The sequence below is a fragment of the Notamacropus eugenii genome, chromosome 1 (genome assembly GCF_028372415.1).
Source record: "Notamacropus eugenii isolate mMacEug1 chromosome 1, mMacEug1.pri_v2, whole genome shotgun sequence".
Lineage (NCBI taxonomy): Eukaryota > Metazoa > Chordata > Mammalia > Diprotodontia > Macropodidae > Notamacropus > Notamacropus eugenii.
Genome location: NC_092872.1, coordinates 415,915,266 through 415,941,925, shown reverse-complemented (window position 1 = coordinate 415,941,925; position 26,660 = coordinate 415,915,266). Strand labels below are relative to the sequence as shown.

General features: G+C 36.7%; 1 protein-coding gene across 1 annotated transcript in view; it reads right to left on the bottom strand.

Moving 5' to 3' along the window:
* Positions 1-235: 235 nt before the first annotated feature.
* Positions 236-26,660, bottom strand: part of GFPT2 (glutamine-fructose-6-phosphate transaminase 2) — a 61,954-nt gene continuing 35,529 nt past the window's right edge. The window contains exons 8-19 of the mRNA XM_072631222.1: positions 23,593-23,672; positions 22,869-22,986; positions 19,658-19,821; positions 17,032-17,127; positions 16,830-16,927; positions 16,391-16,511; positions 15,385-15,542; positions 14,809-14,923; positions 14,087-14,214; positions 2,808-2,975; positions 1,555-1,716; positions 236-1,118 (exon numbers count right to left, since the gene is read on the bottom strand). Coding sequence (XP_072487323.1) covers positions 1,074-1,118; positions 1,555-1,716; positions 2,808-2,975; positions 14,087-14,214; positions 14,809-14,923; positions 15,385-15,542; positions 16,391-16,511; positions 16,830-16,927; positions 17,032-17,127; positions 19,658-19,821; positions 22,869-22,986; positions 23,593-23,672 — 1,453 coding nt within the window. The 3' untranslated portion in view covers positions 236-1,073. The remainder of the gene's footprint in view (positions 1,119-1,554; positions 1,717-2,807; positions 2,976-14,086; positions 14,215-14,808; positions 14,924-15,384; positions 15,543-16,390; positions 16,512-16,829; positions 16,928-17,031; positions 17,128-19,657; positions 19,822-22,868; positions 22,987-23,592; positions 23,673-26,660) is intronic.

Sequence of the window (26,660 nt, the reverse complement as noted above, 5' to 3'; positions counted from 1 at the left end):
TCACCATGCTGTAGTGCCTATACTCAGGTGAGGCCTTACATCTCTGGAATAAGTATTGTGTAAATTATAAAACTGAAGGAATTTCTCATTTTTATATTAGGAGACCCACAATCCAAGAGTAACACTTTATTAGAGAGGTCACTGGGGAAAGGGGCGTGTCCAACTCCCAGAGATGCTAAATGCACTCGTTATTTTAAGGGTACGAAAGGACCCAGGTAAAAGACTACACAAGAAAAAAAATTGCAATATCTTTATTTTGATTGCATAGTAATTTAATTGTACACTCATAAATAGAGATCAAAGTAGCCACTTGAAATTATCCTCCTGAAGGAATTAATTTCAAGCAGCTTTAATGAACCAAAACATGGCTTTGGCTTTAGGAGAGCTATTGTTAGATAAGACTGAAGTTTGAGAGCTTAAGGAAATTCAGCCATAGGTAAGAGGGAAATTGCCAAAGAATTACCAAAGATACAGGGGCTTTGCAATGGTATAAGAAGTGTTTAGAGATCTAGGTCAAGAAAGAAAGAAGGGAAGCAAAGTGACACTTTTCCATTCAAATCTATGTGGTGAATTATACCTGTAGTAGATTGGGGTCCCAAACAGACAAAGGACTGGTGCACATTCGGGATTTACAGGCTGGGCATTACCACTGCTATAGACAAGCAACATACTAAAAAAATAACTTAGAAGCTATACAATTGTAGTTATAAATATTTTGTCTTTTAAAACTAAAGTATTGGCTAAAAAAATGTTCACAGTTACTCTGAAGAGAGCTGTATACACATATATATATTGCACAGTAGTAGAAAAGTTCATCCTGTATACCATATGTAAACAATGATTTTCCTTCTCCTTTGGCAATTCCAGGACATCTAGAAACAGTATTTGCCATAAGCAAAAGCACTTGGGTACAAGGCACATTGAGAGCTTTTAAAGCTGCAATTAAACATTGTACTCTAGAACGCATTTTCTTTCCAGTTTATCTTCTCATTCTATTGGCAGATGTGTAACCTACAAACTACTTGAGTTTGTAGAGCTTGGATGGCAAACAATATTCCCCAAATCTCATGTTCTTACTCCACGGTTACAGATTTAGCCAGATTTCTAGGAAAGTCCACCTAGAAAGAGAAATCACAGGATCTCAGTATGCAACATTACAGCAATCTACTCTACATATTAGCATGATAGAATATGATGGAAGGTACCTTAATAACCTTCTCCTATAATCTATAATTCAAAAGCAAATGAAATTCTAATAGCACAAATATTGCTTAGGCAAAAGACTGTCAACTTCATGCTCTATTTCCACAACACGGCTCATGTTCTAAAGTACAGGTAAAAAAAATCCATTACTATATAGATTTCTATGCCAAAAGTGTCTTTGAAAAACCAGAGAAGAGCTTTTTCATTTAAGTTGAATACAGTAACTTTAATAGAACCACTGCATCACTCTTATGAGAAGCTCATTTCCTCTCCATCTGAAGAGAAAGGCATTAACAAGTGCCCTCATCCTTATTGCCCTAATTGGGAAATCTAAGAATAGATTAGACTTACATCATATCCTCTGAGAACAGCCAGGTGGAATGAAAGGAGCTGTAAAGGAATAACACTCAAGACTCCTTGGAGACAATCAACTGTATGTGGCAGTTCAATAGTTTTATATGCATACTTTGAGCTCTCAGTATCATCCTTTGAACACAATATAATCGGTCGACCCTAAAACAAATATAAGTGTTACCATGAAAACCAGCAGACACCCTAAATATAGAATATAGTTACCTTTTGTGTATTGCTTCTCCCATTAGAATGTAAGCTTCTTGAGGGCAAGGAATGCTTTCATATATTATATTCCCAGAGATTAACGTAGTAAGCACTTAAATATTCTTCCTTCTATCCTCCTTCCCTCCTTCCTTTCTTCCTTTCCTCCCTCTCTTCCTTCTTTCCATTCAATTTCTTTTGAGTTAAGTTTGGCATGGCTGTCACTAAGCTTTTCGCTGTGTTTCTATTTATGGGTAAGGTGATAAGACATCTTCCAATGGGTAGGGAATTCTTGGGTTTCAGCTTCCTATCTTTCCTGACATGTCTTCAAAATGTCCTTCACTAATATATTTAGCTCCTCACTGGGCTTCCCACCTTCCCTTATGCTTCTTCTTTCTGCTATTTCAACCCCTTCATTTAGAAAAAGATTTTATGGCTCAGAGGAAAGACCTTCTCAGAGTCACACAGGTAGCAAGCAGGAGAGCTGGAATTTGAACCAGATCCTAACGCTAATTCCAGTTCTCTCCCTCAAAATCCATGAATCTTTCCCTAAGAGTCATATTTACTTGCTAAACTCTAACCTTTCTATTGCTTTTATGTTTATGGAAATTTTGTGGTTTGGCCTCTTTTCTTTGTTCAATAAAATCTCTTTTCTCACCCAAATTTCCAAAACCAGGACATATCCGGGGGAAATTCCTTTACCCAAGAACGTTTCGTACTGTGTGTCCTAAACTGATGAAACTTGAAGTCAATTACTTTGTTCATGAGTTATCAGCAGACTGTATAACTATTTATTTGCAAAACCATATTACAGTGCCACATTTCAGCAGGCTAATTCAATTCTATGACCTTGACAAATTACATTCTTACCCCTAGTCATACATTTCCCAAATGTATGCTGTTATTCCAATATAAAGGATTGGGAGAGTGATGGTTCACTGCAGCTCATTTCAAAGTAAATGACCAGAGAAAGCATTAGCAAGGACCATGTTCCCATGTGAAGAAAAAAACAGCTATAAACCTGGTTCAATAGTAGAATCTGCAATTACCTGACGAGCAGTGACCTGCTGCAGGGCATTCTGACATTTAGTGAAGCAAGGATCTTTCATGATGACCATGATAACTGGCATGTGCTTATCTATTAGAGCCAATGGTCCATGTTTCAGCTCTCCTGCTAAGATGCCTTCTGAGTGCATATATGTGATCTCTTTGATTTTCTAGTAAGTGAATACAAAAGAAAAATGAATATATTTCAATTAGCCATGTCGATTACTTCCTTTGTTCAAGACATCAATAATTTAAAAACATGTACTATTATTTCAGAGTAGTCTAGCACATTGTTAATTTAGACAACCTTACCTCATTTATATAAAGTGAATTTCCCTTTGTTAGAATGTGATTATTTTCATTCTACTTCTAATCTCCTGTTATTATTTTTTAATCACTTCTAAGTATATACAATCTTATTTTCAATTAACAATAAAGTTGGGTCATTTGATTGAAGTGTATTAGAAAACATTCCTCAAATTCTCCTTTTAGAAATATTTAATAAGTGTTTATAAATTATTGCTTAGATAAAGTGAATTAAATCATTAAACAGGAAATTCACGTAATTAACATAGTAACTCCCTTGAACATGCAGACAATCAAAGGACTGGTACATAAGGAGCACTTCAGAAAATCCATTGATAGTATACAAGATCTTCTCTCTCTTTCAAAAGTATAAATGTGACAAACTAGAGAAGCAAGAAGAAACTGCTTTTCAGACCTATGGCTAGAATTCAAGAATTCATAACCAAACAAACGAAAGAGAGAATAAGATCAAATTGATAATTTTGATTATATAACATTAAAAGTTTTTGCAGAAACAAAACCAATTTGGCAAATTTTAAAGGGAAACAGATCAATGGGAAAAATATTTGTAGCAGATTCCTCAAATAAGAGTCACATTTCCAAGATATATAAGGAACTGATTTAAATTTATAAGCATGACACATTTCTTAATTGATAAATAGTCAAAGGATATCAAAAGGCAGTTTTCTAAGGAAGAAATTCAAACTATCAATAGCCGTGTGAAGAAATGCTCCAAATCACTGACAACTAGTGAAATGAAAATTAAAGCTAGTCTATGGTAGCACCTTAACTCATCCAGACTGGCAAACTTGACAAAAAAATGGAAAATTGCAAATGTTGGGGGAATGGCCAAAAAAAATGGGCACATTGATGCACTGTCATGGGACTGTGAACTGGCACAACCATTATAGAAAGCAATTTAACTATGCATCCAGACTTGCTAAACTGTGGGAGCCTATTGACCCAGGGAATACTCCCACTAGTGGTCTATAACCCAAAATCAACAAAAGAGGAAGAATATCCATAGACATGCAAAATTTTATAATAACTTATATTTTATAGCTCTTTTGATGGCAAAGAACTGGAGAAGGGGAGAGCTTATCAGTTAGGGAATTACTGAACAAATTATGGTATAGGAATATTAATAGAATAGTATTATGCTATAAGAAATGATATATGGGATTTTTTTTTAGAGAAACCTGGAAAGAGTTATATGGACTGATGCAGGGAGAAATGAGCAGAATCAGGTACACAATTTGTATAATAACAACATTGTAAAAAACAATTTGGATAGTTTGGAAAGACTGGAGAGCTCTGATAGACACAGTGGCCAACCATAGACAAAAGAGGTGGTTTTATTAAATATCTAAAGACAACAAGGAACATCTTTTCAAGGTTGCATAATATTACATTGCTTATAAGTATTTGCAAAAAGATCACCATGAAAATAATCATAGCTTATGTACCAATGTTTTTTGGAGAAGGTGAAAAGGTAGAGAAATTCTATTAAGAACTTAAGACCCTCTGAAATAAAATCAACATATACCATGATAGAGTGACTTCAATGCAAACATGAGAGTAGTTGATGACAGTTAAAAATGTTGATTTAGGAACAAAGAATGAAAGAGGCAAAGCTTGAGGAATCCACTGAAGCCTCGCTCCTACATACAGTTTCTCAGTTGGTCAATCTGCTCAGTTCTTGTAACCTATTTCTCCACTCTATCTTAGCCACACACAGAGATGGCCATACTTTTGATCTTGCCATCAGACATTAATATCCAACTTTCAAGGGGAAAGAAAGGAGGAATCAAATAAATATTTATAATTCCTACTATGTGTCAGGCACTGTGGCAAGTACTTTTTATGAATATTATCTCATTTGAGCCTCACAACAACCCTGTGAGGTAGATACTCTCCATTTTACAATTGAAGAAACTGAGGCAAACAGAGCTTAAGTGACCTGTATAGAGTACACAGCTAGTAAGTGTCTGAGGTTGGATTTGAGGTCTTCTGACTTCAGGCCCAGCACTTTATTCATGTTCATTAACTCTGAAATTCCTTTATCTGATCATAATCTTGTCATTTCATCTGTTTCCATGCCTTATAACCCTTAATCTTTATCTTTATTATCACCTCTAACTCATCCACCCCTTAGTATTTTCCTAAGCTATCTCCCCTACGCTACCTATATGGTCCTCACTTCCTAATCTTGATTCTTTGGTGAACCATTGTAACTCTACACTATCAATTACTCTCAAATTCCTTGCCTTCTTGTCTTACTACTGATTATGCTTTATTGTTGTTTAATTGTATCCAACTCTTTGTGAACCCATTGCAGTTTTTTTGGCAAATACTACATAGAAATAGTTTGCCATTTCCTCCTCCTGGTCATTTTGCAGATGAGGAAACTGAGGCAAATGGAGTTAAGTGACTTGCCCAGGGTAGCATAGTTAGTAAGCTTCTGAGGCCAGATTTGAACTCAGGAAGATGAGTCTTCCTGATTCCAGGTCTAAGGCTGTATCCACTGTGTCACCTACTTGCCCAACCAGACCTTACTAAATCTCAATACTGGGATTACATCTACTATTGTCCTCTGCTTTTATTCACATGCTGCTAACTGAGCTGGAGGAAGCCACAAAACTGGGTTAATTAGATTCACTACACATTCTCAACTAGGCCTTCAATGCAGCAAAACAATTCTTCTACTCCTCCTAATAGAGAGTTGATTCTCTATCCCATTGATCATAGTGGCTGTTCCAAACTTTTTTCCCTCTCTTTTAGCCTCCCAGGGCACCCCTTTCCAGTTGAGCACCTCTGTCCCCAACTTGATGGCATTTACCTGGAGCTTCCTCTTCTTCTCTTCTCATCATTATATATCCCCTTGACATCATTCCCTACCATTTCCTCCTTCACTCAAGTCTCCAATGATGAGATGATCTCATGCTTCGGGAGCTCTGCCTGTGCCTTTTCATCTTCAACAAACTGCTGTCACTCACCATCTCTCCATGATCTAATTTCCCCCTAATGAATTGTTTCTTCTCTGCTGCCTACAAATGTTCCTATTCTACCACATTCTTTAAAAACCTCATTTAATTCCCTATTCCCCACTATTGTCATAATATCTCTCCACCCCTTTTCATCTAAACTTAAAACGGCTGTCTGTACTTGGTTCCTTCCTTCCTTCCTTTCTTCTTTCCAGACAAAAAGATACTTCCCAGTAAATGCTCAAATAATCCACCTTACAAAGTCCATTTCCTGAAAAAAGTTAGTTACTAATTGTTAACAGAATAGAGATAAGTGCCCTTTAATTTTGACATACTTCACAGGGATCCTTTATTTCTCTGAAGTCTCCATGTTTGTCTAACTGGAATTTCTACTGTTACTTTTGATAGAGATCACAAGGAGCAAGGATCCCTGGTAATATCTCACCTTACGACAACATACTTCTTGTGAATGTATGGGATGTTATAAATGATTATTCTTTATTAAAGAACTACAATAAGACCCAGCTTAATGAATTTGCTCAAGCTATTATTATTTATCTTAAGCAAAGTTTAAATTCAATAAAAAAGTGAAAATTCTATTCAAATTTTTGTTCAAATTAATCAACAAACAGTAACTCCCAACTAAAAGAAGGTATAGTGCTATGTTCTGGGGGAAAATTTTAAAAATTCACATAGTCCATGCCTTTGTGGAGGCTGTTTTCCACTGGATGGGATATGACACATATGTGTAACACAAGAAAGAGAGTAATGAAAACAAAGGAGTTAGTCATTCTGGTTTCAGAATATATAGTCAGAAAGGTAAGTGGGCAAGTCTAAGAAAGATGAGATGTCTTAGTTGAAAAAGACAGAGCAGCAGACTAATGAATTGCTTTAGGGAAAAGCAGAAATGCCTATTACCTAAAGATGATCTGAGGCCAAGTTCATCTTAGGTGAACTTGAAGAGGCACCAAGTTGATTTCATGACGTACCCAGAGGAAATGAGAAATACAATTTATGGGATGCTCAATCATGTTGTCTTGCATGCAAGGAAAATGTGCAAACAGATAATAAGAAGATAATTTCTATTTACGTGTCAACATTTGTTGTAAAAGATTTTAGAGGAATTTCTATAAAGAATTTAATAAAATCCTCCAAACTCAGCCAACAGATATTCTAATTCTCTTAAGTTCAGTGTGAAAGTGAGTATTGAGGAAAGAGGCAAAAAAATAGGCTAAAAAATATGATTGGAGATCAAGAAATGAAGGATGTCAAAGACCTAGGTTACTCAGATGTCTCATATCAGTATGTCATGAATATTTTTTAGAGTCAGAAAACAATGAAAATTGTGTGTACTGTATTATGTAGAATTTCATATCTTTTTAAAGACATCTTTATATTTTGTGTACCATATTACATAAAAAATTAATATCTTTATAAGAGTAGAAATGAGTGGTTGTGGACATAATTAGTTCAGAATCAGCTATAAAATCATTGATGGATTAGAGATAAGTCACAGCAAATAACAAATTGGATAATAAGACAGTAGCACTGGATGCTCCAAGATAGCCATTCCAACAAGATATACTCGACATTTAAAAATGAGAAATGGAGAGAAGTAAAAATATTGATTCTATCTATTAGTGGTAACTGGTGGTACAGTAAATACAGTGTTAGGCCTGGTGTCAGGAATCCTTGAGTTCAAATCAGACCTCAGATACGTAAGAGCTATATGATCCTAGCAAGTCACTTAACCTGTATCTGTCTGTTTTTTCAACTATAAAATGAGGATCACCTAGCACCTAGCTCACAGGGTTGTTGTGAGGATCAAATGAGATAATATTTATAAAACATACTTAGCACAGTCCTGGCATATAGTAGGTGCTAAAGAAATGATTATTCCCTTCTCTTTCACCTACTGCCATTTCTAAGAAAAAGTTTAACTGGTAAAAAATAATCATCAAATTTAGGAAGCAGAATGGGAATTAACCCACCTCAGCCAGCAAACACAATCTCATTGTCAAACAGAAAGATATGACAGTCAAAGAGATTCTGTCCCAGAGTACAAGCTCGAAAGGAAATGGCAATGACACTAAGGAAGATAGGCGGAAACTGACCAAACATAGGCTAAAATTTATAATTTTAAAGACACTCAAGGACAAATTTTTAAGATTTTTTTTTTTGAAAAGGAGAGATATGGCAGAGCCAAGATGGCAGATTAGAAAGACACATATACTCTGGTGCTTCCCTCACAGCCCACAAAATACCTGTAAAAAATGACTCTCAACAAATTCTAGAGCAGCAGAAGCCACAGAACAACAGAGCAAAAGACGTTTCCAGCCAAAGATAACCTGGAAGGCCGACAGGAAAAGTCTATCTCATGGGGGGGGAGTTGGGGGGGAAGGGATAGACCCTGAGCGGAGTAGAGCCCAGCCCTGGCCATGCGGCAATGCGAGGAACAGGACATGAACAGACCTCCAAACTCCCAGCAGGGAGAATCTCAGATCCCTCAACCCACTAGTGACAAAGAAAGCTCCAAAGGTTAGTGTGGGAGGGCTTTCCCAGCTGGGCAAGAGGGAACACGGTTCCTCCAGCAATAGCCCCAAGCTACAGCAGAGACTATGGGCAGCAGACTGCAGGCAGCTACTGTGGCTGGCTGGGAAGCAACCTGGGTCTATTGTCTAAGCAGCTCAGCTTAAAGCCTCTGGTGGTAGGGAATAGCTGATCTACTCTTCAGCCCGGAGTGAGGGCCCCAGCCCCGCTCCCACCCAAAGCCCCAGGAAATCAAGCAGCTGAGTCAAATCTCAGCCTTCAACTTGGTACTGGGGAGAGGAGAGACAATAGGACCATCCTCTTGACAAAGGACTCAGAAGTCAAGTAAGTAGCTGGGAAAATGCCCAAAAAAGGGGAAAAAAAATAAGACCATAGAAGGTTACTTTCTTGGTGAACAGGTGTCCCCTCCCATACTTTTGGATGAGGAAGAACAAGGCATACTGTCACAAGAAGTCAAGGCCCCTGCCTCCAGGGCCTCCAAAGGGAACTTAAACTGGGCTCAGGCCATGGAAGAGCTTGAAAATCAAGTTAGTAGCTTGCTAAAGGAGAACCCAAAAAATGCTGAGGAAAATAACACCTTTAAAAAGAGGCTAACTTGATTAGAAAAAGAGGCAAAATAAATATTGAAAGAATCCATCAATAACCTCCTGAAAGAGACCTGAAAAGGGAAACTCCTAGGAATATCATGGCCAAATTTCAGAGTTCCCAGGTCAAGGAGAAAATATTGCAAGCAGCTAGAAAGAAACAACTCAAGTATTGTGGAAATATAATCAGGATAATACAAGATCTGGCAGCTTCTACATTAAGGGATCAAAAGGCTTGGAATAGGATATTCCAGAAGTCAAAGGAACTGGGATTAAAAGCAAGAATCACCTACTCAGCAAAACTGAGTATAATACTTCAAGGGAATAAGTGGTCATTCAATGATATAGAGGACTTTCAAGCATTCTTGATGAAAAGACCAGAAATGAAGAGAAAATCTGACTTTCAAACACAAGAATCAAGAGAAGCATGAAAAGGTAAACAGGAAAGAGAAATCATAAAAGACTTTCTAAAGCTGAACTGTTTATAATCCTACATGGAAAGAAAATATTTATAACTCTTGAGACTTTTCTCAGTATTTGGGTAGGTGGAGGGATTGTACATACATACACACACACACACACAGAGTATAGGCTGTGTTGAATCAGAAGAGATGATATCCACAAAAAAAATAAAATAAAAATTAAGGGGTGAGGGAGGAAAATACTGGGAGGAGAAAGGGAGAAATGGAATGGGGCAGGCTATAACTCATACAAGAGATAAGAAAAATCTTGTTCAATGGTGGAAAAAAAGGGAGATGCAGAGAGAGGAAAAGTGAAGCTACTCTCTCCATATATGGCTTAAGGAGGGAATAACATGCCCACTAAATTTGATATGAAAATCTATCTTACACTACAGGAAAGTAGGGGAGTAGGTGACAAGCAGGGTAAGGGGAATTATAGAAGGGAGGGCAAATGGGAGAAGGGAGTAACTAGAAATAAACAGTTTGGGGAAGGGACAAGGTCAAATGAGAGAATACAAAAATAAGGAGGGATAGAGGGCAATATAGTTAGTATTACACAGCATGATTATTATGGAAGTCTTTTGCAAAATGACACATATTTAGTCTGTATTGAGTTGCTTGCCTTCTCAGTGGGGATGAGTAGGGAGGGAGGGAGAAAGAGAAGTTGGAATTCAAAGTATTAGAAATGAATGTTGAGAATTATTATTGCACATAACCGGGAAATAAGAAACACAGGCAATGGGGTATAGAAATTTATCTTGCCCTACAAGAAAAAAGAGAGAAGATGGGGATAAGGGTAGGGTGGGGTGTGATAGAAGGGAGGGTACACTGAGGAAAGGGGTAATCAGGGTGGGGGAGGGGAGAGATGAGGAGAAAAATTGGACATGTTACAAAGTGATGTAGAAGCAATTAGTATTAAAATAATTGACTGAATTAATTACTGAGACTATATCAGAGACATCTCTAGTTTGGGGAAAAGAATTTTAGTCTAAATTTCCTAGAGGGAGGTAACTTCAGGTAAAATTTGGCATTGATAGAAAAGGTAAGGTTTTAATGGTAAACTTGATTTTATGATTGTTATTTAATCAGGAACTAGAACATGAATAGAAAGGCATGTAAGCCACTTAAGACTTGCCTCAAAAGATGTTCCTTAGCCAGTGTGAAATTATAGTCATATCTGAAACCTGGTTATTGGAACTTGCTATTTTAAGATGCTATGGGATTATTAAATGACTGTTCTTCTGAGTCTAACTCCAGGTATGGATAGCAAGAAAGGTGGTCTGAGTCTCCAATCCATGATGCCAGTAAGCCTGTGAGATGTTGATATGAACTGCAAAAGGTGATCTCATGGGAAGGGTGGGAGACAGGCTGTTCAGCCTGGGCTGAGGTAAGATTCTCCTGACTCAGTTTGTCCACTGACACCTGGCAGACTTTAAGCCTGACTGAATGCAAGCTGACAATCTACTTCTGCCTGGAACTGACATGAAGTTGGAGAGATATTGTTTCTCTACAATGTCCCTACTCTTAGTGGCAATTTCTTATAATCAAAAGGTTTGTAAGCTTAATACCAGATCTATTAAATTATAGATTGTTAGTAGGGGAACATCTGAGGTTAAGTTTAAAACTAAGCTATTAGGCTTAGGACTTCAGACCAACAACAATAAGTCAGGGTCTTTTAATTCTTAGTAATACTGTGGAGACAATTAGGTCAAGGGCTAGTGAAGTTAGCATATATAATTATTATTTGTGTCTCGGTTAATGTTAAAAAAAATTTGTTTGTGGTCTATATTGTGAATGCTTTAAAAGAAGTATCATCTGACCAAAAGTTGAAATTGTCTTATGTAATATGAACTGTGTTAAAAATGAAAAAAAAAAAAAACAAAGAAAACCCAGTTCTTAAATTGCCAACCTCAGTTTTACATCAATTCCTAGTCATTTTAAAGGTCCCTTTTAAGGAATAACTGATCTGTGAATTTTGTTTGTTTGTGGCTGTTGTTTTCATTAAACTCTACAGAGTTTGATAGTAGTTTATAAACTCATCAAAATACTTTATAAAGACATCCACAGTATACTTTAGAAATGAAATAAATTTGATTATTCTTTTTTCACAAAAAAAAAAAAGAAAAGGAGAGATACCTCTTTCTTTACCATCCTTACATTAAAGAAAGTAGTGATTCTATGGCCATGAAACTTCCATCTGTCAACTTAAATGTTTTCTTATGTAAAAAAAATTGTTTATGCCACTGGTCTGCGCATGTATTGAGGTTAATCTTGGATTTAAATATGAGGGAACAGGCAGATTTTTATGGTCGAATTGCTATAGCTAAACACATTCATCATAGTCATGTCTAAGTAAAATTGAATGTAGCCACAAAACATTAGGAGATTACACTGAGACTCAGCAGAATGTCACACACCTGTCTGAGATGTCACCAGATTCTACTCTCTACTGTTCATCGAGTTAAAACAATACAAGAATAAAATTCAGTCTTAAAAGTTCTCCTCAAACAAGGTGACCATGAAATGTGAAAATTACATGAGATTGACAGATACAACAACATAGTTAACTTTTTTCAGTGATCCTTTGAATATTATCTAGTGAAGTACAAAACAAGGAGACAAATGTTAACCTAAAGGGGTTGTTAGCATAATGGAAGATATCTTATACAGGGTCTAAATGTTGGTATTCAGTCTTTTCAGTTGTGTCTCACTCTTCATGAGTAAGTATCTCCAAATGCACAGATAGCATTATATTAACTGCACTGAACTCTGGAACAGTACTCCCTCTTAAGTGAAATACAGAATAATGAACAAGAAATTATTTGAACTATTCACACTGAAAAACAAAGTGTAAAAATAATGCCTATTGTACAAATAACGAAAAACAAGTGGATAGACAATTCATTACTACTGATTTATGACAGGCATTTGTAGATAGGCACTAAGTTCTTCTCAGAACTGAGTAGGAGGTGAAAATCAGGCTGCACCATTTGAATCAGGGCGTTTGAGAAACTGTGCCATGCTTTCAATGATCCCAAACTGCTCAATGATGCAAAAACCAATCTTTTTAACACTAATAATTCTCCCAGTAATGCTAAGTGGCAAAACATCATGTAATAAACAATCTCAGATAGATTAAAATTACAAGTAACTTAAGGGATGATGGAAAGATACATAGTAGGTATGCCTATACTTCGGCATTTTATCTAGAGATCTTGAGCACCTGATAAGTGGCATAAAATTGAGAACATGTCCAATAGGAAAAGGAAGTGGGTCAGTCATAGAGTAGGAATGAGAAATGACAATCTGATTTCCCAAGTGCTACATCAATACCCTTGAGATGATAAATAACCCAAGGAAGGCTGCTTCCAGATTAGACAAATCCTTTATGGAAGACTTTTGGAAACACAAGATTAACAATCATGCTACTTATTACATCTGTGACCTTGAGTAAATTATTTAACCTTTTTGCCTCAGTTTCCTCATCTATCATTGAACTAGAGGACTTCTGGGGTCTCTTCCAGTTCCAAATCAATGATATTAGGGTAAAAAGGCATGGAAGGGTTGGCATTTAGCTTCGGAGTATTACCATTAGGAATATCACCAAAGTATTAATCCAGACATATAATTTGCATATAATCTATACAGCACAGTGCCTGATATTTAGTAGGTGCATAATAAATGCTTATTGATTGGTATCTGTAATTTAAATGTTCTTAGATTGTGTGTATATATCCCATGCTTGCTTGTCTGAGGGCAATGTTACAATCTAAGATCTTATAGCCCTGTAACTGTCTCTTTTATAAAACCCACCTTTATTCCTCATTTAATGTTATGAACATATACATTTAGTGGCTGTGTGTATCTAAAGTTTTCCTTTGTCTGTCAGCCAAGGCTAAACACAGGAGTCATGATACGACTCCTAGTTTTGGTTATTTCCTACAGAATGGTGAGTTTGGATTAATAGCACCAGAATCATCTACCCTCTCATTTCACTAAGTTTTCCCCCTCTCTGTGGATAAGAAATTCCCAGAGTTTTCTCAGCATGTGCTGAGAACGATAGCATACAATAGCCCCAAGTACTCATTGATCTTACATTTATCATTCACGTTACAGTTAAGTATTTGGGAGAATTTTTAACAAATGATACCAAATGAGGGAGTTCGCCTAGAAGATGTCTGGGGTCTCTTCCAGTTCCAAATCAATGATGTTAGGGTAAGAAGGCATGGAAGGATTTGCATTAAACAAAGGCAGCTTCCTCAACACTTTAGACACCAGAAAACTCCAAAGGAGCCATTAGGACAGTCACTGAATAAATTTACAATGGCATAGTGCATCATGCTGAAAGTTCTATACCCAAAGAGAAAGAAAAAGACCCAGAATCAAAAAGACCTACCAAAGCTCCTTCCAGGCAAGTAGCATAGTTATACCCACGGCCCATCACCAAAAGGGATCTTTGCTTATAAAGTTCAAGGGCCAAGTCATGGATCTTCTCATCCAAAGACAAAACTTCTTTAATCATCTCTAGAGTACACAGACAAAAGAAAACACTATTATTTATATTTCTCTAAATGTGACACATTCAAAATTGTAAAGAAATCAATGATGACCTCAGTCTTTTTTTTTTTAATTTCAAACATGTTTTAGGTTTACATTAGAAAACTTTTGCCCGTTAAACTAAAATTTGTCATGACAAATCTGGGGTTTTAATTAACTTAGTGATTTCCTTATTTTCATGGTCTATAATACAAAAACATCATTTCACATGGAGTTTGAAATGTAGTTTTCACCTGAAGGGAATTATATTTTAAACACATTTAACAATAAACTAATTTCCTGAAAACCCCCACCCTCTGTCCATATCTTGTATTATCCCTATTCTATATTGGGTGCAGCTCTACTGGAGTGATCTGAATAGGAGCTTCGTTCTACCTGTATATGACCAGAGGAGGGGCTGAAAGGTAAATCAGAGAGCACGCTCTCTTGTTATCTGATGGGGGCAGACCAGGAAACCTTCCCACATTCCCACTAGCTACCTACTTTTCAAAACCTGATTTTCAAAATCGTTCCCCAAATATGACTGGGAATGTTTTCATGTTTTAAATATAACCAACATACCAGGTAAACATCTCAGTCCATTGATGATTTCTTGTCTCCTGCTTTGTAATGAAATTCGATCTTCAGACATCATCAGGCCAAACATTACTAGGGAGATGAACTGACTGGTGTAAGCCTGTAGATAAGAGTAACACCACCTCACATTTGTGCAGTGATTTATAGTTAAGTGTTTTCACACATATTATCCTAATTTTCTCTTCAAAACTACACTATGGGATAAACAGAGCACATATCATATCCACTTCACAGATCAGGAAAAATTTTCCTAGGCAAGAGAATTGACTTTCCTGAAGTCATATGACAGAGCTAGAATGAGAATCTAGATATTGCAGTCTCTTAGTTCAATTCTAAATAACTCTCTCTATATGTAACTATAACATGGTCTCCAAAAAAGGGATATTCAAGTAATATCCAGTTCTCAAGGTATAAAACTTAAGTGTGGTTAACGATGGCAATTGTTAACACAAATTAGTAACCTCATCTATCAAACATTTAGGATGCTTTGTCCTGTCCCAGTATTTGATTTATCAGATAATATCAAAGAAAGCTACACAAGCTGGAATCAACAGAAATTACCTTTGTGCTTGCCACGCCAATTTCAGGCCCTGCATTGATATGTACACCACAGTCAGTCTCCCTGGATATGGAACTCCCCACTGTGTTTGTAACACCAACTGTTAGAGCTCGGCGATCCTTACAGTAACGCAGGGCCATAATTGTATCAGCAGTTTCACCTACAAAGTAAGCACATTTCACATGTATTAAACTTAAAAATTTTTATTCTATGTGTCTTATGCAAGAACCTTACTTTGATCTATTGCAATGTTCATATGTACATAGAAAGAAATATATTCATTTTCCCAGATTATTTCCAAGTTAAACCCAAAGTATAAGCAAGCAAAAATTCCTTAAAGTTTCAGAACAAGCTACAATCAATCCCATATATTTTAAAGGAGTACTATTCTGTGGATTTCTTGAAATCAGAACTGCAGTGGATCTCAGCAATGTACAGTCTCCCCATTTCAAAGACAAAGAAAATTAGGGATCTACTCAGAATTAGGAAAGGGTTAGTAATTTGTAGGTACAAGGCGATATAGTGGCAGATCCTGGATTGTAAACCAGAGATGACTCTCAGTCCTTTGTTCTTTATGCGACACCACACTATCTCCCACTTCTCAGGAGAGGTGACTCTTATATGCTGCAGGAGGAATGATCCCTAAACTGTGGAGATGATGCAAATATCTGGGCTAATCATGAATTACTGGGTATCTGCTCAGTCATAAAGTGGTGATCCCATGGGCCTGATGCTTTACTAAACTACACATGCCCATTTGAAGCAGATGTTCTATATTGTGCAATATAGACTTAGGCAGAGGTGGAAAGAGGAAATGAAAAAAATTCTCCATTCTAAAGTTCTTCATGTGTTATGCATGTGTGCATACACGTAGACATGTATGTGCTTCCATGTGATTCAGAGCAAAATGAAAAACTAAAGGGGTTAAAGCCAACATTGACTTTCAAATTCTGTGTTTAAATAAGAAAACCCATAATGAACAAATAAATGAAGACTGACAACACTCACCTGATTGACTTATGAAAAAGCAAACATCATCCCTGAATACAGGTGTATTTCTGTCCAGAAAGTCACTAGCAAGTTCAACCATCACAGGTAACTCTGTCAGTTCTTCCAGCACCTGTCGTGTCTAAAAGTAAGAATAAAATGTTAACCTCAAAGAGTTGAAACCAAGCGATAGAAGAACAGTTCTACTTTTAAGGCAAAGTCTGATAAAAAAAACTAATTTCATCACTATGTCTGTGCTTCTCTGATTTTAGTCAAGTGTAGTTAATGACACCCAAGAAAGGAATTGATTTAATTTTGTAATGATGAGTCAAGGGAATGGATGGAAGGAAATTTATTTTGCATTGTGTAGTGAAGATCCCACATCAAATTTTGAAGAAAAACTCAGTGAATTATTATTCAAGAATAATTTCTTATTCTACTTCTTGTTGTAATTACTTACAGCAACTGCAGCATGATAACTAGTTCCACAGCCAATGATGATCAATCGTCTGCATCTTCTTATTTCTTTTAAGTGATCTTTCAAGCCACCTAACAAAACTACAGAACATGAAAATCAGTGCCAGTTCTCTTACTTAAATGAGTATGTCCAGTTTTGAAGGTTGAGGCTATAACTTTCATTATGTATTAATTATCTGGATCACCTGTGTTTGTCTCGAAGTTCACTCGGCCCCTCATAGTATTGAAAACGGATTCTGGCTGCTCGAAGATTTCCTTCTGCATAAAGGCGCTGAAGTTACCTATATAAACAAATAGGCTTAGTGTTAAATGAGTAAATTTTTCCTAATTTTAATTCTATCAGAAAACACATTTTTACTCTGGTATAGGTGACAAAGGGGACTGATAGTTTATTACCCTGCTTGGGACAAAAAGAACCAAGGAAAAAATTCTAAGAAATCCACACATATTTAAGTACAAAATGAGCATGCCCAAGAAAATGAAACAATTTTCTTAGTAATAAGTGCTGAACCTAGAGCAGTTCTCCTAATTCATAATCCCATGGAAGTTTAGGCCTTTGCTTCTCCATTTTTGGGGACCTGGAAACCTTTAGGAGCTCAGAGATCCATTGTTCTGTTCATTGAAATAACACCTAAAGAAAACTCTAGTTGGTAAAAACAAAAACACCAGCATGCTAGACTTTGCCTTGGACTCCACAGTATATCTACATATGTTACATCAATCTACCTCCTATTGTGCTAGGTCTTCTTCTGTCAATCCAGTTTCACCACCTTAGCTACAAGTAGTACACTAAATGGATAGAGGGCTGGGCCTGGAGTCAGGAAAATATGAATTCAAATCTGACCTCAGACACTTATTAGGTGTGTGTCCTTGAGCACATCACTTAACTTCTGTTGGCCTCAGTTTCCTAAACTGTAAAATAGGGGTAGTTAATAGCACCTACTTCCCATAATTGTTGTGAAGATCAAGTGAAATAATATTTGTAAAGTGTTTCGCTGATACACAGTAGGTGCTTTGTAAGTGCTAACTATTATTATGTTGACACTGCTGCTTTCTTCTCTAATCTAACTCTTCATTCTCCTTCCCAATCCCATTTTAAAGTAGTTTATCCACTGCTTCTAGACTGTACCACTGGGTCCTTTGGAACCCTCTCTCTATTCACAAAACTTCCCTATATCCTAAAACTCTTCTACCAAAATTCCTTTGACTTTTTATTTTAACAGAAACCTGGTTCTCCTCTCAGGATACAGCATCCCTTAAATTCCTGTCTACTAGTTAGTTATCCCACTAAGGTTCCCAGACTTACTTGGCCTATCTCCTCCTTAAAAAAATTATTCAGCAGCCCCCCTGGAAATCTATTTTCTTTAACCTTTTAGTGGTTTTTAAAGATTTGCATCATTTCAAATAAATATGAAATATAATTTTTAAATGATACATCTTAAATTTAATAATTTATTGTAATTTTGTGGGCTTTTTCCTGTATTGAAATTCTGATAATGCAATGCTGCATCATGTAACTGTATAGTATCTCACTGTAAATAAGTCATTACACACATAATGGAGACAATGCATGTTGGATGCCTGATAATGAGTGACATGCTCACCTACCAACACTTGCTTGTTAAGACCTGTCAGTGGACTTGATCACTGATTGGTTATAACTTGCATTTTGTGTGTTAATTTGGAAAATACTGTAATTGCTACAACTTTAACTCTGTTACACAACAGATGAAACATATACCAATCATTTTTCAAATATTTCTTCTCTTCTTTCCTTATATTTCTACCATCCCCTTATTTTATTCAATGTTCCCCAATTATACCTGAGGTACTATCTTTCCCCCGGATCTTTCCAGTACACCCCCAGGGGCTAGTGTCACCCACTTTGGGAATCTATGCACTAGCACTTCAACTTCATGAAGATATCACATGATTAAGATGATAAAATATGTATCTAGACGTCCTGAGGCAGAGAAAATAGACTATAATTAATATTTTTTTAAAAAGGGATGGAGATCTCAACACTTAGGCTTGCAAAGATAATATAAAAGCAAGAGAAGGGCTAGGATTTAGAACTAGAAAGTACCTCACAGATGAAACTCCATTTTAGAGGAGGAAACTAAGGTCCTCAGAGAAGTTGAGTGACTTTCCCATGGCCATTTATGTAGTAAGTAGCTGTACTGGAGCTTGAGCCTTGGTCTTTGACTTTAAGTTCAGTGATTTCCCCCTCACTGCACGCTGCTACTTACATGGAGGGGATTTGCCTGAGAAACTCATGCTAAGACCAAGTTCCATTTCTAACACTTCAGAACAGGAATCCAATAGCAATATTTACATTCTTTGAAAATTTATCAGTCGGTGGTAGTGGTAGTGGCGGAGAAAGCTGTGAATTTGTTCAGTCATTTTCGAAAGCAATTTGCTTTCCAAACTGCCCCAAAAGTTATGACCCAGAAATATCTAAAGAGAGCCTAAAGAGAGCAAGTAAAGGGAAAAGACCCATATGTACAAAAATATTTATTGTACTCTTTTGGTGATGGCAAAGAAGTAAATTACCCTAAATTGGAGAATGGGTGGACAAAGGATGGCACATGAATGTAACTGAATACTATTATCCTGTGAGAGAGGATGTTCTGGAGCTTATTTTTAACTTGAGCACTTGGAGTCATCTGGAGGGTAAAAAGACCTAATACCATTACTTCTGAACCCTTTCCTCTTATAAATCTAATATAGTCTTTATTTAGGGAGGGCTAAGCTAAAAATACACTAAATTGTGAATCAGTTTATGTGTAGGACTTCAGATAAGATACATGCCTTTCATAATTTGCTGTAATTCCATCTGTAAAGTCTGGATAGCTCGAGATGGATCATCACTAGCTGAACGTTTCACTCGATGAATAGACAGCTTCCCATCAGCAACGGCTGCAATGTCATCATCTTCAAGGAAAATTACTCTGTTGGTATGTTCGATAATAGCACTAAAGGGAAGAAAAGTAGGCATTAGAATCTGGAACTATCTCTAATATTTCAGAACAAGGGCTGTTTAATTCCGTAACTCACTGGGGAAAAAAACCAGTATTCCATTGGCACTGTTTTTGAGGGAATTATAGAAATCAGATTAAAATCTGCTAGAGAAATCTCTTTCTAATACAGGGAGTAGGAGATTGGCTATAAGATAAACCATAGGCTTTCATTTGAAGTGTTCTGGGTACATCCAGGCATAGCTTATTGTGCTAGAAACCCTTTTATTCATTGGGGTTGCTTGGGATCTGGAGTTTGTCAGAGACTGGGGTTGTTTTTCCAGCCTCTGGGGTTTCCTGGTTGTTATGGACACAATTTCATTTGCTTCCTTGTTCCATTTCCTACTTGTTTGCCCTGTCACCTCTCAGAGGTTCTGAAGTAGGAGAAAGGAGGTGAGTCTAGTGACTTGGTCACCCTACAGTCTAGGGCCCCTCCCTCTATGACCTTACCCTCTTGCTATGGAGCTGCTACTGCTCTAATAGTACTTCTGCATGGCAGAGCCCATTTCCTATTAGGATCAAGTGAGGTATTTTTTCCCCTTCTTTCTACCCTTGGGAATCTTCCTTTTGCCCTTAAATTCTTAAAAGCTGAAGTACAGACAGGAGAAAAAAATCAATTAAGATTTAAGATTTCTCTGGCTCAGCCTGTAGTATGTGGCACTGAGACTTTGTATGGTACTGGTAAAGAAGGCAGAAAGTTAAAGATTCAAATTTCGAGAGGATATACCTGACCCTTGTCCTTCATGGCAAATTGCAGGGACAGGTGAGTAGGGTCCAGCTAGCAAGATGATTTTTTATTTTTTGTAAAAAAAAAAAAGTTATTCTGTATTTTGGGGGCAAGAGGGGGTTTTATTCAAAGAAAGCCCCCCTCCTTTTCTGGTCTACCTCACCAATTTGTTTGATGACTGTAAGGCAAAATGTCAGGGCTGCTTTGATTTGCATTTTTCTAATGATTAGTGACTTGGATCATTTTTTCTTTATGGCTATTATTGATAGTTTAGATTTCTTCCATCGAGAATTTTCTGTTCATATCCTTTGACAATTTATCATTTGGTGGTAGTGGTGGGGAAAGCTGTCAATTTGTTCAGCCATTTTAGAAAGCAATTTGCTTTCCAAACTGTGCTCAAAAAGTTATACCTACCTGTTGACCTAGCAATACCACTATTAGGCCTAAAGAAAGCAAAGAAAGGAAAAGGACTCAAATATTTATAGCAGCTCTTTTTGTGATAACAAAGAAGTGGATTACCATAAATTGGGGAATGGGTGAGCAAAATATGGTTCATGAATGTAATTGAATGCTATTATATTAACCTGCAAAAGATGATGAAATAGACAGCTTCTGAGAAAATGTAGAAGACATATGAACTGATGCACAGTGGAGTGAGCAGGACCAGAAAAACAACTATATTATGACAATAACATTATAAAAATAGACAACCTTGAAAGATTTAATGTAATGGCCAACTATGATTCCATAAGACTTATGATGAATTCATAATTCCATCTTGTGGCAGGATGCAGACAAGAACACAAAGTTTTGGACATGGCTGATATGGGAATTTGGTTTTGACTGACTATTCATATTTGTTATAGAAATTTTCTTCCAGTGGGAGTGGGGGAAAAGAATGTGGGAAAGAGGGGGAATAAATTTAATTATTTTTTAAAAAATTAATGAATAAGAATTATATTAAAAGTTCTTTGTAAAATTTATATTCTTAAAATAAGTTAAGCTTTTAATTAAAAAATAAATTTGATTAAGTTTTAGTTTCTTTAGTGCTGTTTGATCAATAAAAAGAATGTCCTTTATGACTGAGCATTAAATGTTCACCTTTTAAAAGAATTATAAAAATTTCCTGGACACATACCTTACTGATATGTACTATGAAGACAAGAGAGATCCTATGCCATTCCTGAATGTTTTTTTATCAGTCGACATAGAGGGAAGCTGATTTTATTAGGCAATGAAGACTTTTCCACTTGCCATCTTGCACTGAGCTCCATCTTCCTATCTCTCCCCATTTTTCAGTAAGTCTCCATTGAAGATGGAGTCACTCTTTGTGACCTTTTCCAATTCACTTTACCAATGAGGAAACTAAGGCAAACAGGGTAAAATAACTTGCCCAGGGTCACACGGTTAGTAAGTGTCTGAGGCCAGATTTGAACTCAGCAAGATGACTCTTTCAGCACTCTATCCACTATACCGCCTAGCTGCCTCCATTGAAGATAAAGAGAACAAGGTCAACAGAAGGTTAGTATGATAGAATCCAATACCACAAACTTCTTCGTATACTAGTAGTGGGAATCTATCCTAAGTAGGAAGGAAAGAAGAGAGATAGGAGACAACAGACACATGGAGAATAGAAATGAAAAAGAGCGATATAAAGCTGACTTTTCTGTAGTGGGGTTGCCTTTTTTCTTTTGACTGGGGGGGAGAAGGGTGTCTTTTTGCCTTAAAATGGAAGGAAAATGGGATTTACTTAAATTCCACATTTAAGTATGATAATCTTTAAAGGAGATAATAGCTATACAGTAGTTATTGTACAAATGTTATGGTGGCTACTCAATTTCATCTATAAAATTTCTGCTAAGCATAGTATCCAATGATCACAAAGAAAATAACACTTCACAGATCATCAGAGAAATGACAAGCCTAAAAGTCAACATTTAACATTTATAATACAGTTCTGGAGAAAGGACCATATTAATACAAAGTTATCATTGAGCACATATAATAAAATGGTGAGATCTTTATTTAATAGGTGTTTGAGGGTACAGTTAGAATTAGAAGATATACAACAATGAACATTTATTAGGCATTGTGGGTGATGTAACATTTAGACAAGACATGATCCTTGATCTCATAGAACTTATAGTAGGGGGTTAAGACACAAAACACAAGACATGGCAGGTTTTAGTTCTTCATGAAATAACGACAGTGTTCCACCTGTCAGGAAAACCTGAAAACCTTTGTTAATCCTAAGAAGTAAAGAAAAGTTTCCCACTACCTTGCATCAGAAGCGAAGAAAAACTCCACTGCTTTGTCCCCAACAGCATGAAGACAAGTTGAACTATCAAGTCTCTTCATTCTTGTTTTACATATATTCTTCACATTCTCAATATTGCCTGTTAATAAAATCATTTCATTGATTTCATACTTCTAAAGATTCTGTGTATTAAAATATAAAATTTAAATAATATGTACTAGGAATGGGATCTATTTTATGCGGTTGACATGGAGAGTAATAGGAATTTCTTAGGTTATTAGTAGTAAGAGTCAAATTCTGAATCTAAATCACAGATCTCAAAATTTACTACAGAGCTATTTAAACTACTACAGAATGAGTTCCAAAAAAACTGGATCATGTCTGCCAAGTCACGTAATGATAGTAGTAAGTTGTACATACACACATATATATTCAATTTCTCTCTCCCTCCCTCTCCCTTTAATTCTCTCCGCATATTAATGCTTCCATATTTCCCAAAGAGCTGGCATGCATTAAGTACATCTGCTGAATCTTGAGGAACTGGTCAACAGTTGTATCTTTTACATGCTTTTCAAATAACTTACATGGGGGCAGTTAGGTGGCACAATGAATACAGCATAGGGCCTGGAATCAGGAGGACCTGAGTTCAAATCCAGCCTTATTAACTATGTGACCTTGGGCAAATCACTTAACCCCAATTGCCTTGCCTTTCCCCCTCCAAAACAAAAAAAAATAAATAACTTACATGTCCTATATAATATGGGGATCTGTTCAGTAGAAAGTTTATATTTACTACGAACTCCAATGAGCAGTGGGCTCCCTCTCCTGTTAAGGTAACAATGAGTAACATTACACATAAAATATTTTGCATATAGACATACAGACAACTACCTTTCATTGAAAACAAGTTTTGAATTTTGCAAGAAAAGAATAGTTTTAAGAGCTGGATACCCTCAAATAAACAGTGCTTAGAACAACACCTTCCTCTGTTCGTTACTCAATTCAGATTCTATGAAAATGCCAAATTTCATACATGGAGCATGCAGAACAATGTACTAAAGCCAATGAATTTTTTACTTGACATTATGTAGATATTTTTAGGCCCGATGAGGTAACTCACAGAGCTTCACAAGTTTATGACTTCATTAACGGTACATAACTTTTCTGAAGCAGACAGATGACAACTGTTACTATTTCATTTTGTAAGAAAAGTAATCAGATTCACTTTTGAATTTCTCTACAAGTTCAAGAAATGCTAGTAGTTTTGTTTAACAAGCTTATCCACCTTCCCCCAACCTGGGCACTGATTACTTTCCACTTATGCCAATGTACAAGAAGTATTCCCCTACTTCTTTCAGAAATTGTAGAGAAGGGATTCTTCAACTCAATATATTTATTGCTGGCAATGTAATGTCTCAGGTTTAGAGGCAAAATTCAATTAGAAAAGTGTTTGTTCCAACCCAATACCTTTCTAACTTTTGGTGTCCTTCTGCAAAAATCTATTTATTAGTTTTGGCTTTTAAACCAATTCCATGTTCAGATTAACATCAGCAAAGACCATTCCATCATTTTGCAACTCAAAGTGAATTCAGGATTCAAAACAGCCACATAATGCTTAGCCAGAATCTTTCTATCAGAGTAAAATCTCAGTCATCACTAATAAATATGAGGTTTTTTTTAAAATTGCCTTTATAGAAGAGTGGAAGAATTTTAAAAAATGTATCAAGAATTCTTTCTCTAGTAATATGAACTCCAAGGCAACATTTGTGTAAGATATTTGTTCAGAAGGCTTCTAAGCAACTTGGATGAATAAACTATTCATTGCTTTGATGCCACATGAATCTAGCCCACATACATTCCTTTTGATCTGTTAAAATGAACCAGCAAAGCTCTAATAAGACTGGTGACAGTAAATCTAACTGCCTTTCAGATATCTCAAACTGGATATCTAGTAGACATCTTAAAATTATCATGTTCAAAACAGAATTCATTCTTTCTCCCCCTAAATCCTCCCTCTCTCCTACCATCCCCTATTACTGTAGAGGGTGACACCATCCTTCAGCCCCTTAATCATTCTTGATTCCTCACTATCTCTTAACTGCCCCCTTCACCCCCCGAGACGATCTGTGTTAGGGCCTCTCAATTTCACTTTTGCAACACATTTTATATGCCCCCTTCTCTCCTTTGACACTACCACCATTCTATTATGAGCCAAGATCACCTCACATCTGGACTACTTCAATAGACTACTGGTGGGACCATCTGCTTCAAGTCTCCCCACACTGTCCTTGATTTCAAAACCAAAGTGATTTTCCTAAAGTGTAGGTCCAAGCATGTCACCCCCCTATTCAGTGAACTCCACTGGCTCCCTGTCACCTCCAGGATCAAATGCAAAATCCTCCATTTGGCATTCAAAGTACTTCATAACCAGCTCCTTCCTTTCCTTTCCAGTCTTCTTACACCTTACCTCCTACCACCTACTCTTCAATCTAATGTCACTGACTTCTTGTGTGTTGCACAAGCAAGACACTTAATCTCTTGGGCTCCTGGCATTTTCTCTGGGTGTCCTCCATGCTTGAAATGCCTCTTCCTTTTCAACTCTACCTACTGGCTTCTCCAGTTTCCTTTATGTATCTTGTCTTTTACAGGAAGCCTTTTCTGATCTCTCATAATTCTACTACTGTCCTTGCTAATTATTTACTGTTTATCCGACATATAACTTGTTTTCTATATATATTTGTTTGCACGTTGTCTTCCCCATTAGATCATAAGCTCCTTGAGGGCAAGAACTGTCTTTTGCCTCTTTCGAATTTGCACAGCTTGGCACAGTACCTGGCTATACTATGGGGGTCAGGCACCTCCTAAATAGACTATATAGTGGGAGTCCATGACATAGTGGTTACACAAAAATGAAACACAACATAATAAGTTCCTGAAGAAATTTATAATCCAACAGAGGGGATGCGATTAGTAGAGTGCAAACAATCAGATCTTAAAAAAATACGTTTGCAAGATATGCTTTTAAGCTGAATCTGCAATGTTAACGTTTTTCTCCATCACTTTCAGAAAACCTGGATTCTGGTCCTGTGGCTCTACCACTTCTGGCTGTGTGACACTAGGCAACATAAACCTTCTTTATGTTTATTTGCTCATCCATAGATTGGGATAGAAGGTTGTGTTCGTCCTTCATTTTCTAAGAGGACCATAACATCAACAAAATGACGAGATGACTTGCACTTGACTTTGTTTTGCTTGAGTGAGGGCTGATAGGGAGGGATAGAAGGATCATATTTGAAAACTTTATCATGTTATAAAACATGAGTTAATGATATTAGAGTGGCACTATGGTACAGTGGATAGAGCCACCCTTAGACACATATGGGATGTATGATTCTGGGTCACTTAGCCTCTCAGTGTCTCCCCCCCACCATTATTCTCAAAACCAGAAAGTGGCAGAACAGCTTCAAATCTGTATCATTAGTGGTATTTTTCTCCCTGGGAGTTTTTTACACCAATGAAATCACAGGTACAGCACAAAATATTATGAATGAGACTGGAGGTAACATTATCTCTGGACCAAGAAGGCTACAGAGCCACCTGAACAATACTTCTTCTCCTGTATCTGGGTGATTAGCACACAGACATATATCAGTACTTTTCTTCCTTCATTAATGTAGGTTTAACCCTCAAAAGTCACAGAGGAAAAGAGAAAGGCTTCTTACATCAATTTTCCTTAACCACAGGGTTCTAGCATCTCACCTACTGGATTATAAATTTCTTCAGGAACTTATTGTGTTGTGTTTCATTTTTGTG